Genomic DNA, 16045 nt, shown 5'->3' with positions numbered 1-16045 from the left:
TGTGTATTTTATCACCAAAAAAGCAAGACCCCCCGCCCCCCACTATCTGCAACGTACGTACACTAAATATCTAGCACGTACTTTCACCAAAAACTTACACCCGGTTTACCTTAAATTAAAATATTCAGGATATACCTAAACCACAAACTTTTTCGCCATCCGGATTACCAATTTAAGAAGATATACTGCAGTTTTATTTCCAGCCCTTCGTGGGGTGTGGACAGAAGCCTGACTGAAGTCACACAGGCTCCCTCCCTGCAACACTCAGGCACAACCCCAGCTGAGGTCCTCAGACCCACAGCCCCAACCTCCTCAGAGCAGGCTGAGTAACAGAACACTGAATCGTACCCATCTCACAGATGGGAAGACTGAGGCTGGGAGACGTTCCGTGACTCGCTCAATGTCTCAGGTCTGCTGCCCAACGCCACTGGCTTGTGCGCCTCCCTGTCTTCGCTGAAGGGGAGGAAATAAGAGCACGGTGGCACCTGGGAACCACCAGCAGCTTGGAAGTCCCGCGTATGGAGAGGAGACCCCTCTCCTGGAAGCTGAGCCAGGCCTGGCCACTTCCATTGGCCTGCGCCATCCTTTCCGTGGCCAGGAGCTCCAGGGCCAGAAGGCCACCTCCACTTGGGGGGTGGGACACCTGCCTAGACGCTCCTGCCAGTAGCCAACCCTCCACCGGAGGCAGCGCCCACCAGGCCCTGCTGGGCACACAGGGGGTCACGTGAGCTCAGCGTTTGCCGGCTTGCCCGGCTCCCCAGAGGTGGAGCCCTGATCTTGTTTGGGTTCGCGGAGCAGGTGGGAATGTTGGGGACCATCCTATTCCCTGGCTTCTCCAGATCAGTTTCTCAGGGTCCGATGAAGCTGGAAGCATGTCAGAGAAAGGCCAGGCCCCTCAGGAGGTGGGGAATTCTGCTCCCCTAGGCACCCAGTGTCTCAACCCCGGCCTTGTCCAGCCATGCCCAGCAGGCAGAAGGGCACACAGGCACACAGCTCTGGATGGGGGCGGCGTCGTCCCGCTCAGGGAAATCCTGGAGCAGATGGTCAAGGGGACGGAACCAGCCCCGTCCCCAGAGAGGGGCCACAGGGACGTTGATAAGGCCCCACGTGACCCGGGTGAGGAGAGGCCCCCCCGATGCAGGCTGCCAGACTCCAGGCCCGGCTATGGATTGAGGGTGTGTGTGGGTCCTTCCGGCACCATCTCCTATCCCCCTCCAACCTCTACACAGGATCTGTGGTTACTTCCGGTGCCTCCATCTGTGGCTCTCTTGTAAACACCAGCTGCCACCCTCCAAGGCCACACGGAGTCCTTCCTAGGTGTGGGCATGGCCCTGTGCTGGGGCAGTGCTCCCTCACCAAGGGCTGTCCTCCAGGACCAGCTCTTCCCGCAGCGCTGGGGGAGTGCTCCCTCACCGAGGGCTGTCCTCCAGGACAGGTCTAAGCCAGCTCTTCCTGCAGTGCTAGGGGAGTGCTCCCTCATCATGGGCTGTCCTCCCGGATGGGCCTGCCTGAGCCAGCTCTTCCCGCAGCGCTGGGGGAGTGCTCCCTCACCCAGGGCTGTCCTCCAGGACAGGTCTAAGCCAGCTCTTCCTGCAGTGTTAGGGGAGTGCTCCCTCCTCATGGGCTGTCCTCCCGGACCAGCTCTTCCCGCAGCACTGGGGGAGTGCTCCCTCATCATGGGCTGTCCTCCCGGATGGGCCTGCCTGAGCCAGCTCTTCCCGCAGCGCTGGGGGAGTGCTCCCTCACCGAGGGCTGTCCTCCAGGACCAGCTCTTCCCGCAGCGCTGGGGGAGTGCTCCCTCACCGAGGGCTGTCCTCCAGGACCAGCTCTTCCCGCAGCGCTGGGGGAGTGCTCCCTCATCGAGGGCTGTCCTCCTGGACCAGCTCTTCCCGCAGCGCTGGGGGAGTGCTCCCTCATCGAGGGCTGTCCTCCCGGACCAGCTCTTCCTGCAGCGCTGGGGGAGTGCTCCCTCCTCTTGGGCTGTCCTCCCGGATGGGCCTGCCTGAGCCAGCTCTTCCCGCAGCGCTGGGGGAGTGCTCCCTCACTGAGGGCTGTCCTCCAGGACCAGCTCTTCCCGCAGCGCTGGGGGAGTGCTCCCTCCTCTTGGGCTGTCCTCCCGGACCAGCTCTTCCCGCAGCGCTGGGGGAGTGCTCCCTCATCGAGGGCTGTCCTCCCGGACCAGCTCTTCCCGCAGCGCTGGGGGAGTGCTCCCTCACCGAGGGCTGTCCTCCCGGACCAGCTCTTCCCGCAGCGCTGGGGGAGTGCTCCCTCGCCGAGGGCTGTCCTCCCGGACCAGCTCTTCCCGCAGCGCTGGGGGAGTGCTCCCTCCTCTTGGGCTGTCCTCCCGGACCAGCTCTTCCGCAGCGCTGGGGGAGTGTGCTCCCTCACCGAGGGCTGTCCTCCAGGACCAGCTCTTCCCACAGTGCTCAACTACCAGAGACCAGGGCCAGCCGGGCGGGAGCGTGGAGGCCACACCCAGCACTGGCCGGTAAGCAGAGTGGGTGACTGACCAAGGGGAGAATCCTCCCCTCCAGCCTAGATCTCTGACCCCCCGCCGTGTGGCTGCTCAGCCTCCCACCAGGGGCCCTCCCCCACGGCACCTCCAGAAGGCAGGACCTGGAGACAGAGGGCCCGTGTCCCCCGCAGGCCCCGCGGCACGGACTCTGGCTGTGCACACGGGCGCACTGATGACCACGGACACTCCATGCAGCAGGCGCTGCTACCATCCCCATTTAATGGAACAGCCCTCTGAGGCTCAGAGAGGTTCAGTAATCGGCCCAAGGTCACACAGCGAGTGAATGTGGAGCCGGCACTTGAACCCCAGTTGGGAGGGGTCTTCGCTCTACAGCCCTGGAGGGGCGGGGGGGGGGGGTGCGGTGTGACTGCAAACCTCACCTCAACACGCGCATGTCTGGATTCACGTGTTAGCTCTCTTTACTTCTGACTTCCGACATAACACGTGGTCACCGTGGCCAGCAGAGCCACAGCTCACAGGACACGACCGACGCTCGTCCTGTCCTCGTGCCAGTGGCTCTGCTGGTGGCTGCGTTTCAGCGGGAGAACAGCCCCAGCACGCGGGAGGAGCTCAGGTAACACCCACTGAGTGATGCAGAGAGACTGTCACCTCTGAACGTCCCCATCACCTCCGGGTGCCCGTAGACACCCCTGCTCCGCGGCCCGGCCCCACCCCCAGCCCCCGCAGGCCCTCCTGGGTGCATACACTGGCCGGAGCACTGGCCCCACTGGACTGTCTGCTGAGGCCCGCTGACCCCTTCCCGGGGCGCCGACGAGTCGAAGAATTACGCGGAGGACCACGAAGGACGCCAGGCGAGGTGCAACGGTCCTCAGAAAACCACGCAGCGAACGCGTGACGTGGTGCCTCGCCCGCTCTCCTAGGAGCGCGCTCTGCGTGAGCTGACGGCAGGTCTAGACCCCCGAGACGTCAAGGTCGTGGAGAGTGTGAGAGGGATTGCCGGCCACCCGCTGCGAACGAAAGGGGACAGAGTGCGCCGGCGGCTCCCACGGCAACCGCGCCCCAGATACCCCACCGCTGCCTCGTTCGTAGTAACAGGAGACGCTCAAGTCCGCTTAGAGGTTAGCAAAAACAGAAACGCGATTTTGTCCTCGGCCGTGCTCGCCAATTGCCCGAATTCCTTCCCCGGGCCTCGCCATGCACCCCAGCTGAGGACCCCGGCCTCCCGCGCCCTGCCTTCACACCTGTCGGTCCGCCACAGTTCGCCCTCCTCCAGAGACGACTCCGCCACCCACCCCTGCGAGGCCATCCTGGCCCCAACGCAGAAGGGCGCCCCTCCCCCGTGCTCCCGGCCGCTGGTCCCACCCCGCCCCCCCCCCCCGCCCAGAGCTTTGGTTCAAGGTGCTTCGCATGAGGCGCTGCTGGCATTTCTGGAAGCCACCTCCTGGCTGTTCAAGGGTGCCCAGCACTTCACAGGGTCCCTGGCCCTGCCCGAAAGTGCCCCCAGCGCACAGCTCCTACTTGGGAACCACACCGGACCTTGGGGATGGGGCTTTAGCTGTGTGTGTCTGACCTGTCCCCCAACCCCCCAAATGCGCAGCGATGGGGACGTGCCAGTCCCTGGGTCACTTGAGGGCAGGATGCCAAGATGCCCGGACTCTCTGTGGTGTGGGCAGCCCGTGCCACGCCGGGGGAGGAGGTCAGGGACGGCAGAGCGGAATTAAGAGCCTCATCCTTTTAAAATAACTCTGTCGGTCCACTGTGTCCCACACTCCATGACAACGAGATGTGAGTGATCATGAGCCAACCCAGGCAGTGGGTGGCATCATCTCTGTCCCCAGGGCCTGGAGATGGTCACAGGTGGGTGGGATATACTCCCTTGGCCCCCAGAGCCAGGGACAGGCAGTCGGGGGCCCCGGAGCCTAAGGACACACTCAGTTGTCACCCATGGCTCACCACGGGGGCCCACATGGTTCGATGTGGCACCAGGCACGTAGGATGCCGTTAGACACAGGGATGGGCCTGGATGGGACTCGCAGGCTCAGAAAGTGGGTCCTCAGTGTTGGGGATACTGTCTGAAGGTATGCACGGGCCACCAACCCCCAGATTCCAGTGCCGATGGGGAGGGAGCCCCAGAGAGGACAGGTGCACCTGTCCAGGGCCTGGCTGTCCACCCTCCAGGTGTTGGTGGCACTGCCACCGTCCTCGGACTGACCAGCTGGGGTGCAGACGAGGCTTGGACAGTCAGTGTAGGCAGGCTCTGGCCCGCTGAGTCCAGGATGGTCTGAAGGCCCCAAGGGAGTTTCTCACTAGACCTTGATCTTCTGGGAGACAGAGACCGTGGCTTTTCACCTCTGTGTTCCAGAAACTGGCAGAGGGTGAGCAGAAAGGTGGAGACCCTCGCCCCGGCCTGGCCAGCCCTTCCTCATCACAAGGGGCAGGGCAGTGGGGCTCGGACATCTGTTGCTGTCAGGAGCACCGGCTCTGACCTCAGGAGGCCCTCCCGGGGGCGGCTGGCCAGGCGCTCCTGCAGTCGAGTGTCACGAGGGCCTCAACTGGGCCTCACGTGGGCCTGAGAGTTTCCTGGCCCCTTCCTGGGCCCCTCTCTCCTCGTGCCTGTGGGTGCTCCGGGGCCTCGAGCCCCAGCTCTCCGTCCTACCGCCGACCTCCCCCTTGCACTCTGGACCACATGCCCAGCACCTATGGGACAGGGACACCCAACGTCCCCCCAGTGCCCCCTCCCAGGGTGGGCACTGTTACCCAGTACCCACAACGGACACCGAGGCAATGAGGCAATTTGGAGAAACCCCTCAAGGGACAGGCCTCTGAGCGCGGGGGACCCCTTTCTGGGACCCGGCTTCCTCATCCACAGGCTACGTGGCCGGACCCACCCTGCAGACACCCATGGAAGCACCTCCAAGCCAGAGACTGGAGGCAGCCAGGGCAAGGGGCTAAAGGAAGCAGGGCCTCGGTCCTCAGCAGGTGGTAGTGGGGGGCGGGGAGAGGCCCAGAGCGGGGTTCCCGCAGGCCGCCCTGCCGGCCAGCTCTCCTCCCCTCTTCTGGTCCTCGCGTCCACTGCGGGGCCCTGGGGCTCACGGCGCAGGCCCCCGTGCTGTGCTCTGCTGGCCCTCACCCAGCACCACCCGACAGGGCCGGTCCCCAGCTCGGACCGGCCAGTGTCCCCTGTGAGACGCAGCAGGGGCGGTGGGCGGGGCCCTGGGCCTCCGGGGGGCAAGGGAGCGGGACTGATGGAGCCCCTCGGGGCTGCCCTGTCACCCAGCCAAGCCTCCAGGACCCAGGGAGCCCTTAGCACAAGTGAGCAGCAAGCTTCCTCAGCTGGGCCACCGTACCAGGGGACAGCTGCCACACGGTGGCCCGTCTGCCACCTTCTGCCTCCCCGTCTCCAAACCATGTGCCCCCTCCTGGCCGCTGGGCCTCCCTCCCTCCCCCAGGCATATTCCAGCACCTGCCCCGAATGCTGGGCCCCCTCCCCTCAGGTGGGGACCTTGAGCCTGTCCAAAGAACACTGGTGTCACTGAGTACCATCCCAGCCAGGTGCCCCCCGACCCCACGAAGGTCTTAAGGCTGCCTCACCGCCCGCCCCGCTTCTGGCACGTGACACAAGCCGGATGTGTTGGCGGGTCAGCAGTCAGCAGTCAGCAGGCCCCGAACGCTGGAAGGAGTGGCCCCTGACCCTCCCACCCTGACAGGGATGGGGAAGTTGAGGCTCACAGGGGGCTGGAGACTACTCAAGGACCCGGCGGGGGTCAGGGCCTAGACCTCTGAGCCCACCCACACCAGGGCCGTGCCCGGAGAAGCTTGTGGGTGGGAAGGGGCCTGACCCCTCCACACTGTCACCAGGGCCTCGGTACGCATCCGTGCCGGGCTCCTGAGCCTGTGGCGGACCCGCGGAGGCATGACCCTGTCCCGAGGAGCCATGGTCGCGAAACAGCCGGGGCTCGGGACCACCGCGGCCAGACGGAAAGTATCTCAGGGAGCAGATGGGCTGGGCCACCTGATTCATACGCTGCAGTCCTGGCCCCAGGAGGTCAGAGGTGCCCTTATTTGAGTAGGGGGTCTGTGAAGGTGAGGTCACACGGGAGTTGGGTGGCCCCTAATCTGATAGGTGTCCTTACTTTTTTTAAGGTGAAACCTGGAGGCAGGTGAGCCCATGTGGACAACCCACATGAAGCCAGAGACGTTCAGGCCCAAAAGGCCAAGGACCCCCAGCGGCTGCCGGAAGCCGGCAGGGCCTGGAACGGGTCCTGCCCCCCAGATCCCAAGGGAGCCAGCCCCGCACACCTCGATCCCGAACTTTCGGCCTTAGAACTGCCAGACGGTAACCTTCTGTTGCATAAGCTGCCCAGCGTGTGCGTCTGACACGCCCCCGGCACCCGGCCCAGGCCTGGCGCACGGGAGGTGCTTGGAGTATTTACTGCCGAGGCCCGCCCAGACTTGGGGAGAACCCTGGGAAGCAGGGCAAGCCCCAGAGCGTGGGTGCTTGGGGGACGCCCGGCCAGGCCGGTGCCAGCCGTGTGCCAGGGGCGGGCACGGGGAGGACCCACCTGGCAGGAGGGGGTGTGTGTACCAGAAGACGACCCAGCTAGGAGCTGGCGGGAGAGGACGCTGAGGCCACAGGCAGAGGAGGGCACGAGATGAGGCCGGCCTGCCCGTCCCCCCCGCCCCCCCAGCGGCTCCTAAACCCACCCAGGATTCTAGGGCTCCTGCTGGGAGAGCAGGTGTGCACTCCCCCTGTACTCCCCCAACCCAGAGCCTCCCCGGCATCCACAGCCCGTCTGAAGTCAGTGTCTGAAGTCAGTCGAGGAGGCTTGGCCTGGGTCCTGCCCCCCAGCAGGGAGGCCACGCCTGCCCTCACCTCACACCTGGCCGCCATGTGCCCCCACCTGGGAAGGTGGGGAGAGGCCTGGGGCGGGAGGAAGCATCCCCATCCGTGCCACCCCCGCCCCCAGGAGACTTCCAGCAGCAGGGGGCACCTGCCCGGGCCTGTTCCTAGACACACACCAGCAAGAAAGACTGCCAACCGCCCTAGCAGCGAGGAGCCGGGCTCCGGGGTGGGTGGCCTCCGGCTGGAGCCCTCACGCTCTGGAGTCTTCTCGTCTTCTCCCCGGTGTGGGCAGTGACCTGGGCCCACAGGGCTCTGCTAATGGTCAGACGTGATCGGGGACGGCCCCCAGCAGAGACGCTGGATAGGCAGGGGCTGCACTGGACAGCAGGGCCCAGGTCCTCCAGGCGCCTGACAGGGGCCCTGAGCCTTGGTCTGAAATCACCCTGAACCAGGCGGGTCTTGGAAAGAAGAGTCTGCCTTACGAGGGAGGTGCTCCTGCTGCCTGGGCACGTCCAGGCCTGGGCACAGCAGAGGCCGGTCCCACGTCCGACCCGACTCCCAACGGCCTCGGGGCAGGCCCTCTCCTGTCCAGGGCCAGCCAGGCTGACACCCGTGCCTGTGGGTGTGGATGGCCTGGCACGAGCATGGGCACCCCCACACAACCGGGCTCTCCTCCCGGTTCTGAACCCAGCCTGCTGCCTGGCCGATGTGTCCCCAGTCCCTCTCCCAAGAGGCTGGGCCACCGTCTGTCAACCTCAGACTTACACTGTTCCTTAATTAGTGCCTGCACGGAGCCAGGCCGACCTGCCTCGTCCCCTAGGCTCTCACCCCTGGAGAAGCATTTGTCCGTGAGTCCTGGGGGACTTGGCCCAGCACGGTGCTGGGGACACACCGGGGGCTTCTTGCAATGGCCAGGGACACACAGCCAGGCCATCCTGCGTGTACCCGGGGCTCATCTGATTCACGCCCCTGGTGCCTGGGAACAGCCCTCCTCGGGCAGGAGCAACAGCCCTCAAGGCCTGCGGAAGAGCTGGCCGCCACCAGACAGGTATCCGGGGGGGGGGGGCCAGGCAGAGGGCAAGGCCCAGCTATGAGGAAGGCCAGTGTATACACGGCCCCGTCCCGACGGAGGGAGGGAGGCCAGGTCAAAGGCTCGGGAAGAGTTCCAGTTAAGAGATGTTCTAAGCCGGCCTAGAAAGGAAGCCAGGCCCAGGAGAGCCCACAGGAGAAGGCGGGGGGGGGGGGGGGGGGGGGGGACCACCAGGGCCTAGGCCTCGGGTTCCTATCTCAGGCCTCCAGGCCGCGATGGCTCCAAGCCTTCCAGAAAACTCGGAGCCCAGGACTGGGCAGCAGCGAATGCCATAAGCTTTGGGGTCCACAGCTTGAGCTGCACGTGGGCTACGCGTGCTGGGCAAAGTCACGTGGCTCCCCTAGGCCTCGGTTTACTCATCTGTGAAGCAGGTCTACAAAAACCCTTCCTCACCCGAGGCATCAAACAGACAGTAACGCGAAAAGATGTGCACCGAGTCGGGGTCACGTTAAGGGCTCTCAAGGCGCTACTGCCCGAGGGGTCTGCGTGGGCCTGCAAAGACCCCAGGGCAGGGGCAGGGGGAGAACGTGGGCCGGGGCCGGCCACACGGTGCACGGTGCCAGCACATCCCTTCCTGGGCACCTTCAGGGGCGGTCGTGACCATTCCCGGTGTTGTGCGTGAAAACCAGGGGCCGCGTGGCGCGGGAGGCTTGTGCAGCAGGACTGACATTTGAAGCAAGGCCCAGGGAGGATGTTGCTCCTCTCGCAGGAACACCGCAGCGTGTCCAGCAGGGGGCTCAGGCCGTTGCATCATGCAGGTGGCCCGGTCGAGTCCTGGCTCCCTCGGGCCTCCCCGTCACACGCCTCCCCCCCGTCGTCTCAGGCTGGGGATGATGAAACCATAGGTCCTCAAATGGCAGAGGCACGGAGCCGCAGCACAACCAGGGGCTGAGGACCACTCGGGGACCCGGGCCAGGCACACGGGGTGTTTTGGCCTTCTGAACAGGGCAGGGTACACAGAACCCCGTGGTCTGGGGCCAGGCCGTGTGCCATGTGGCCTGTGAGAGCCCTACAGGCCACAGGTGACGGACAGATACTGGGTCCAGCCAGGACAGCCCTTTCTGGGATGCGGGCTTCTGAGGACCCTCCCCCAGAGTCTCTCACCACCCAACAGGCGTCGGGGGTCAGAGCTGGCACACGGAAGCAACGGTTTCTGCCGATGGGCCCGGGGGGTGGTCCCTGGTGTGAGCTCCAGGGTACGCTGTCCCCCCCCTTGCCGGCAGGCAGGCTCAACCCCAGGCCAGAGGGGACATCAACCGGTTCTCACTGCACTGACGGCCCCCTCTGACCTCCAACCCCCAGCGCTGGACCTCTAGACCCCTCCTCCTCTGCCCAGGCCCTTCGTCTCTCCCTGCCCACCCTCCATGGCCTGGCACGGAGCAGGACACAGGTGCGTCCCCAGAAATGTGGACCGAGGACCTACTTGGTGCCGGGAACGGGGCCAGCTTCTGTGGCTACAACACGGATGTGACAGGAGTGGCCCCTGTCCCCAGCACCCCAGCGAAGGGTCAGAGCAGTACAAGGCATGTCACTGGAGTGCCAAGAAGCCAGGCAGGTGCTGGGAAGACAGCTGGGGGCCAGGAGCGACCTCGCAGGGAGAGGCAGAAAGCCTGCGGGCTCCAGCGGGCATGTGTGATTCAGCACGGGGCACTGCACGTCCCCGGCACTGGCTCCCGGCAGAGGGATCCCTCACTTTCTCTGTTGCCTTCTGGCCTTCGGGAGGGTTCCCTGGGCTTTGTGGCCCCCACGGCCTTACCCGGCTGCTGCCTCCCCAGGCCCGCTTCCTCACCTGTAAAATGACAACAGCTGTCATCACCAACTGCCGGGCACGGCCATCCAAAAGAATCACACGAAGTCACGAACCGGAATCTTATGTGGCCTGACACTCCCCACTCTCACGAGCCCACCGTCATTTCTAAGGTCCCTTGGGCAGAGGCCGTAAACACCTCCCTGCTTTCCAACCACTCCACCCGGTCAGGGCCGGCTGAGTCGGGGGCGGGGGGGGGGGGGCGCTCTCCACAGGCGGGGACCCCAGGTCCCCACGCTAGAGAAGTCTGGCCGCCAGGCCTGCAGGAGAGGAGAAGCAGGCAGGGTTTCCCCAGAGGCGCGTGCTGTGTGAGGCCGCCAGGGGGCGCCTGGTCCACGGAGGCCAGGCCCCGCGGCAACAGGAGGGGACGGGCCGCCGCTGCCCTGGGAGGTCACCCTGTATCCTCTGCTCCACGTGGCGCTGGCACCGTCTGGGCGCCTGGGCCCTGCAGGGCCCTCCGACGTCCCAGCGTTCATGGGGGCTTCAGCCACAGGCTGAAGGAAGGTGGCCCCTCTGAAGAAGCCCTCGCGCTAGGACAGAGGAGCTGAGGGGGCGCCCGCAGAGGGGGCGCCGGCAGAGAGCGTGGCCCCTGGCATTCCAGGCCCGGAGGAGGGCGGCACCCAAGCCCTGGCCAGCACGACGCTGGGACAGCTGCTGGGTAGCCACTGTCCCCCAGCCGGACAGCCAGCACCCCGTCTCCACCCATCACACACAGAGACTGCAATGCACTTTGATCGTCCGGGGCCCCTGACTGACTGCCTCCCCCAACCCAAGGGGAACAGGAGCTGGGCCCCAGCCCAGCCTCCGCCCTTCCCCAGCTTCCCCAGTTTGCCCCATTCTCTCCCACCCCTTGGCAGCTGCCCAAACTCGGCCTCCTGGCCTCTTGGCCTCACCAAGACAGAGGCCTGTGGGTTTGAGCAAATTTAGGATGGCCCCTAAGGACACAGTGGCCGAGCGGGAGTGGGTACACGGAAAAGAGGCACAGGCACAGGCTTCCAGCCGAGATCGGGGGCTGAGTGGGGGCGTCTGGGGTGGGATCCAGAGGGAAGGCTGGGGACACCCAGGCCAAAGTTCTCCTGTTTGTGTGGGAGGAGGGGCAGTGGTGGAGCAGAGGGTGAGCCCAACTGCAGAGGGCCCTGTGCAGCCAGGGGGCCCGGCAAACCCGGCCCGCCGGAGAGGCAGGCCTGACACAGACAGGAACTCTCAGCAGAGGGAGATGCCGGAAGGCCCGCTCTGGGGTATTGGGAGGGGGCCTCTCCAGAGCCTTGGTGGCCGGGTGGGCAGGCATGTCCAAGGGTCTCTCAAGGCAGCCCTGTGTGTGTCTGACCGTCCCGGGGCCCAGGGGGCCAGAACCCGGCTGCCCCCCTCCCAGTCCCCAGCAAGGCAGGGCCATGGACTGCAAATGGATACACTCCTCTGTCACTCAGAATTCCTGTATTTGTGGTCACTCCCTGTCCCCCATGTCACCGTCTGAGCAGAACCCTTACTCACAGCTCTCCCCCTAGTTTGGGAGAAATCCCTTCCCTAAAAGAAACTAGTCCGCTCTGAGCTTGCCCACCGCATCCCAGGCGCCCTGCACAGACCTAGTGTGGTTCCCCACACAGTTGCAGTGTGAAGAGCCTGGGGGTCTGGGTGGTCCTTAGGACATTGTACTCCACCCCCCCACCCTCCAAAGCTCCTCAGAGGCCGGCAGGGAGGGGGTGGGCAGGACTGCAGGCAGCTGCAGGGCTGAGGATGCCTGGGAGGGTCGATGCTCTTACAAAGAAAAGAAACGGCCCCTGGGCGGGATCCAAAGCGCCGACCACCTGCAGCTCGACTCCCCGCCAGAGGCGGCCCCGAGCGCCAGGCCGGCGAGCTACGAGTCCAAGTTCGCCAGGCAGGAGCCCTTGATTCGGGCTCCAGGTGGCAGAGGTCAGCGCCTCGCCCCCACCCCCAGGCGCACGGCTGACTCCCTACCTCGCAGGGGCCCACTCCCGCCAAGAATGGGGGACTTGTAATTGAACCCACCCAGGCTGCCGCTGCTGGGGACCCCAAAGGAATCCCCAGGCCCGACCCGCGGCGCCTCCCGGAGAGGCCCGACCAGACAAATGGGAGTCCCTTGCCCGCGGCCGCCGTCAGCTGCGCCCCGACAGCCGGCCCCGCAGTCAGCCCTGCGCGCCCCCGGGCTCGGACCCCCCGCCCCGCCACCGCGCTGGGCCGAGCCGATGGCCGAAGACGCCCAGCCCTAGCTCTGGCCCTGCAGGACTCCCCGCCGGGGACGGCCCGGGCCACAGCCCCACGAGCACAGCTCCGCGGCGAAGGGGCCGGCGTGCGTGCTCGCGGCTGGGGGGCGGCCGAGAGGAGCGCACGAGACCCGGGCGGCACTCGGGGGCGAGGGCCCGAGGGAGTGCAGACGGGCGGGGGCGCAGGCGGCCGGCTCCGGGCTCAGGGCACGCAGGGGAGAGCAGGAGCGCGCAGTAGGGACCCGGGCGCGCCGGGGTCCGGGGCCCCGGGTGCCGCGCCCTCACTTACCCGAGATCTCCGCCTGGGGCACGTCGCTGAGGCTGAAGCCCTTGGCCCCGTAGATCTGGCGGACTTCGCTGCAGCTCCGGCTCTTGCTGGCAGGGTCCCCGCGGGCGCAGGCGGCCAGCGCGGCGGCCGCGCAAAGCAGCCACCAGCCTCGGGCCCGCAGCTCCATGGCGGGGCCGGGGCGCCCCGGCCGCCCGCCCGCCCGCCCGCGCCTCTCTTGGATCCCGGCCTGGGCCCCGCAGCCCCCACCCGCGAAGGGCAGAGCCAAGGTCCCGGCGCGTGCGGCTCGCGGTCCGCAGGCAGCGGCGGCCGAGAAGGCGGCGACAACAAAAGCCGGCGGCGCGGGGCGCGCGGGGCGCGAGGTCCGGCCGCTCGGTCGGGCGGCACAGAGCGCGGCGGGCGAGCGCGCAGTCCCGGCTCGGCGCCTCCCCTGCCGGCGGCCCGGCCCCTCGGCTGCCGGGGCGGGGGCGGGGCGGGGCGGGGCGAGCAGGGGCGGGGCGCGCGGGGCGGGCGGGGCGAGCAGGGGCGGGGAGCGGCGCGGCGCGGGGCGCACCGGGCGCTCCTCCCGCTCCCCGAGGCCTGGGGCCGCCGGCTCGCGCTGCGCTGCGGGGCGCTCGCTGGGGGGGGGAGGGCGGGGCTACCGGGGAGCGCCGGGGCCGCGTCGGGGTCCCCGAGGGCGGGTCCCCCACGCCCAGCGCCCGGGGCGGCGGCGGCGGCGGCACCACCTGTGGGGGCGGGGGCGGGGGTGCTGAGGCAGGGCTTCCCCCGCCGGACGTGACGTCACGCCTCCCGCGCGCCTATCAGGGGCTTCCCCGCCCCCCAGCCGAAATCGGCATCCCTCCCACCTTCGCCTCCCTCGCTCCCGCCCTGCCTCCCTGCACCCTGGCGGCGCGCCCGCGTGTCCGCTCCCGCAGCGCCGCCTTCCCCTCTGCGCGCCGTCCCCCTCCTGGCCTGCACCGCCGTCCCGGCCCCTCGCCCCCCCACGTCCACCTCAGTGGCCTGTCCCACGGCTCCGGCTCACACCTGAGATTTTGGTGGGGAGGGTCGGGGCGGGGGGCTGTACGCCGGAAACTAGCTGGGACGCCCGACCCCACCCTTTCTCAGCCCTGTAGAGAGGCAGCCAACGACTTAGTTATTGGACATGCTCAGCCGGGTTTTGGTCTCCTCCGCGTGGGTCCTGGAGAATCCAATGTGACCCAAGCAGAACGTCTCTATGGGCTGGGGTCACTGGGCGGTGGCGGGTAACCTCGGAGCAGGGATGGGTTCGGGGCCAACAACAGGTCAGGTAGCTGGGGGGTGAGCAGGGCGTGCAGGCCAGAGAGCTTGATGGGAGAGGCCGGTGGGGCAGCTCGCGAGGTGGTCAGAGTGGGTGGGCCGGCAGTGCCCTAGCTGCAGGGGGGAGTGGGGATGAGGGTCAGTGTTAGGGGAGGTAGGAAGCTGAGGGCGCTGGTATCTGGAGGGCTTCCGGTTCCTTTCCATCCCAGCTGCTGCGCCCCTCCCCTGGCCTCCACTCTCCCCACTGCCCTGGGGCAAAGGCGTCAAAGACCACCAAGGCCACCAGGCCCCCAGGCCATGAACCCTCATACCTAACTGGCAGAAATGGGAGGACGGCAAACGAGTCAGTACCCTTGGCAGAGGACCCGGAGATAACTGCCATGTGGCAATAAGAGCCTCAGGGCTGTGGTCTCCCCTCACTGCAGGGAACGGTAGCCCGTGTGTGCAGGGTGTCAGCTGTGTGGGCTGTGAGCGGGGGTGGGGGGCCCTCCCTCCCTTGGGACTCCCGGGAGCAGTTGGCTCTGCAGCCCCAGAAGGGGCCTGGGGTCTCCTGCCCTGCCTCCCAGAGAAGGCTGCTCCCTTCACCCGGAGACACTGAGTCATTGTACCAGAGGGAGGCTTTGGGGACCCAACCCGAGTGTGCAGACCTCCTGCCCTCCCCACGCACCTGCTGCCTCATCCTGTTGGTGACTCACGGACCCCCGCACGGCACACACAGACACACGGGCCTGTTCCTTCTTGTCTCCCCCTGGCACAGCTGCCCGGACACCTCCCCCTCCACACCACATGCCCGCCCGGCTTGGCAGGCAGCCCCCGATAGGGTTAGGAACACCGGCCCGGGCACTGGGCACTGTAGGAGCTCACCTCTGGCCTCCAGGTCAGGCAAGAGCCTGGACCCGGGCCTAAACTCGCCCGCCCGAGGCTCTCTCTCTGTCTTGTTGTTATGGTGATCGCTGTTGCCACCTCTTAATCCGACCGCTGGGAAATTCCTCAGGGTGGGGTCAGCGTCCAGTGCATTTCCGGGCCTTGAGACAACAGTGTGGCCGGAATGTCCGTGCACCGCGCGCACAGCTCAGGTCTCCAGGGCCGCCCTGCCCGGGCTCCTCCATCCCATAGAGAGATCCTTCCCACCACCTGCAAGGTCAGTCCCACCACCTGCAAGGTCAACCAATCACTGCAGCATCCCGCAGGGGCAAGAAGAGCTGTGATGAGGGCCCCTCCTTGGGGTCGGCACATGGCCAAGGGCGGGGGGTCAGCAAGTGGGATGGTCCTCGTGGCTCTGGATGGGGCCGTACCTGCCGGAGAGCCTTGATGACGAGGGGCCGGGAGGGCACGTGCAGAGGGCAGCTGGCGAGGCAGCAGCAGACCTGGGACGGCTGGACGGTGGCCGCTGGAGGTGGCTCTGCTGAAGGCTGCCACGTGTGGGGGCCAGCTGCACCTCCCTTTCCGTCTTCTCTCTCGCGTCGTCTGGTTCCCAGGGCCTTCCTTGCTCCCCCACCCACGGGGCGTGCTCACGTTTTACGGGCTGTGTACGCGGGTACCGGGCGAGGACGAGCGCTCCGACCCGGGCCATAGGCCCCAGAGCAGCTGCTCCAGGTGCCGGCCGAGACCTCCTCCCACTGCCCCCCGCCTCCCGCCCCTGGCCAGGAGGAGTCCCGGCACGTGGGGCCCTGATGGCCCAGAAGAGGACAGACCTCGGACTCAGGGCCGCGGACCGCTGGCCTGCACTTCCTCCGGAGAGATGGAAGCTCCCCCGCTACCGGGGAGCAACGGGGGTCTTTTTCTGTTGGGTCTCGTGATGACTTTTGGCAACCCCCAAAAGCGAGTTTCCAAGTAGACTGAACAATTAAAGTCACTTCCATTCACGTGTGCCTGCTCAGAATGTCACCGCCAGCTGTGTGCCCCGATAAGGGCTGAGTCCTGCGGGCAGTCAGAGACCACTGGGCGGGGATGGCTGGGCTGTGACACCCTGACCTACTGGGACCCTGGGAGGTGTCACGATGCCCCGGGGAGAGCAGAGGGTGCTAGGGACCACTGGGCAGAGCA

At 66.8% G+C, this 16045-nt stretch overlaps 1 protein-coding gene across 1 annotated transcript in view; it reads right to left on the bottom strand.

Moving 5' to 3' along the window:
* Positions 1–13167, bottom strand: part of GPC1 (glypican 1) — a 29240-nt gene extending 16073 nt beyond the window's left edge. Inside the window, exon 1 of the mRNA XM_045482378.1 lies at positions 12728–13167. Coding sequence (XP_045338334.1) covers positions 12728–12893 — 166 coding nt within the window. The 5' untranslated portion in view covers positions 12894–13167. The remainder of the gene's footprint in view (positions 1–12727) is intronic.
* Between the last annotated feature and the right edge of the window lie 2878 nt (positions 13168–16045).

The sequence above is a fragment of the Leopardus geoffroyi genome, chromosome C1 (genome assembly GCF_018350155.1).
Source record: "Leopardus geoffroyi isolate Oge1 chromosome C1, O.geoffroyi_Oge1_pat1.0, whole genome shotgun sequence".
In the NCBI taxonomy this organism is placed as follows: domain Eukaryota; kingdom Metazoa; phylum Chordata; class Mammalia; order Carnivora; family Felidae; genus Leopardus; species Leopardus geoffroyi.
This window is presented reverse-complemented; position numbering and strand designations above follow the sequence as displayed.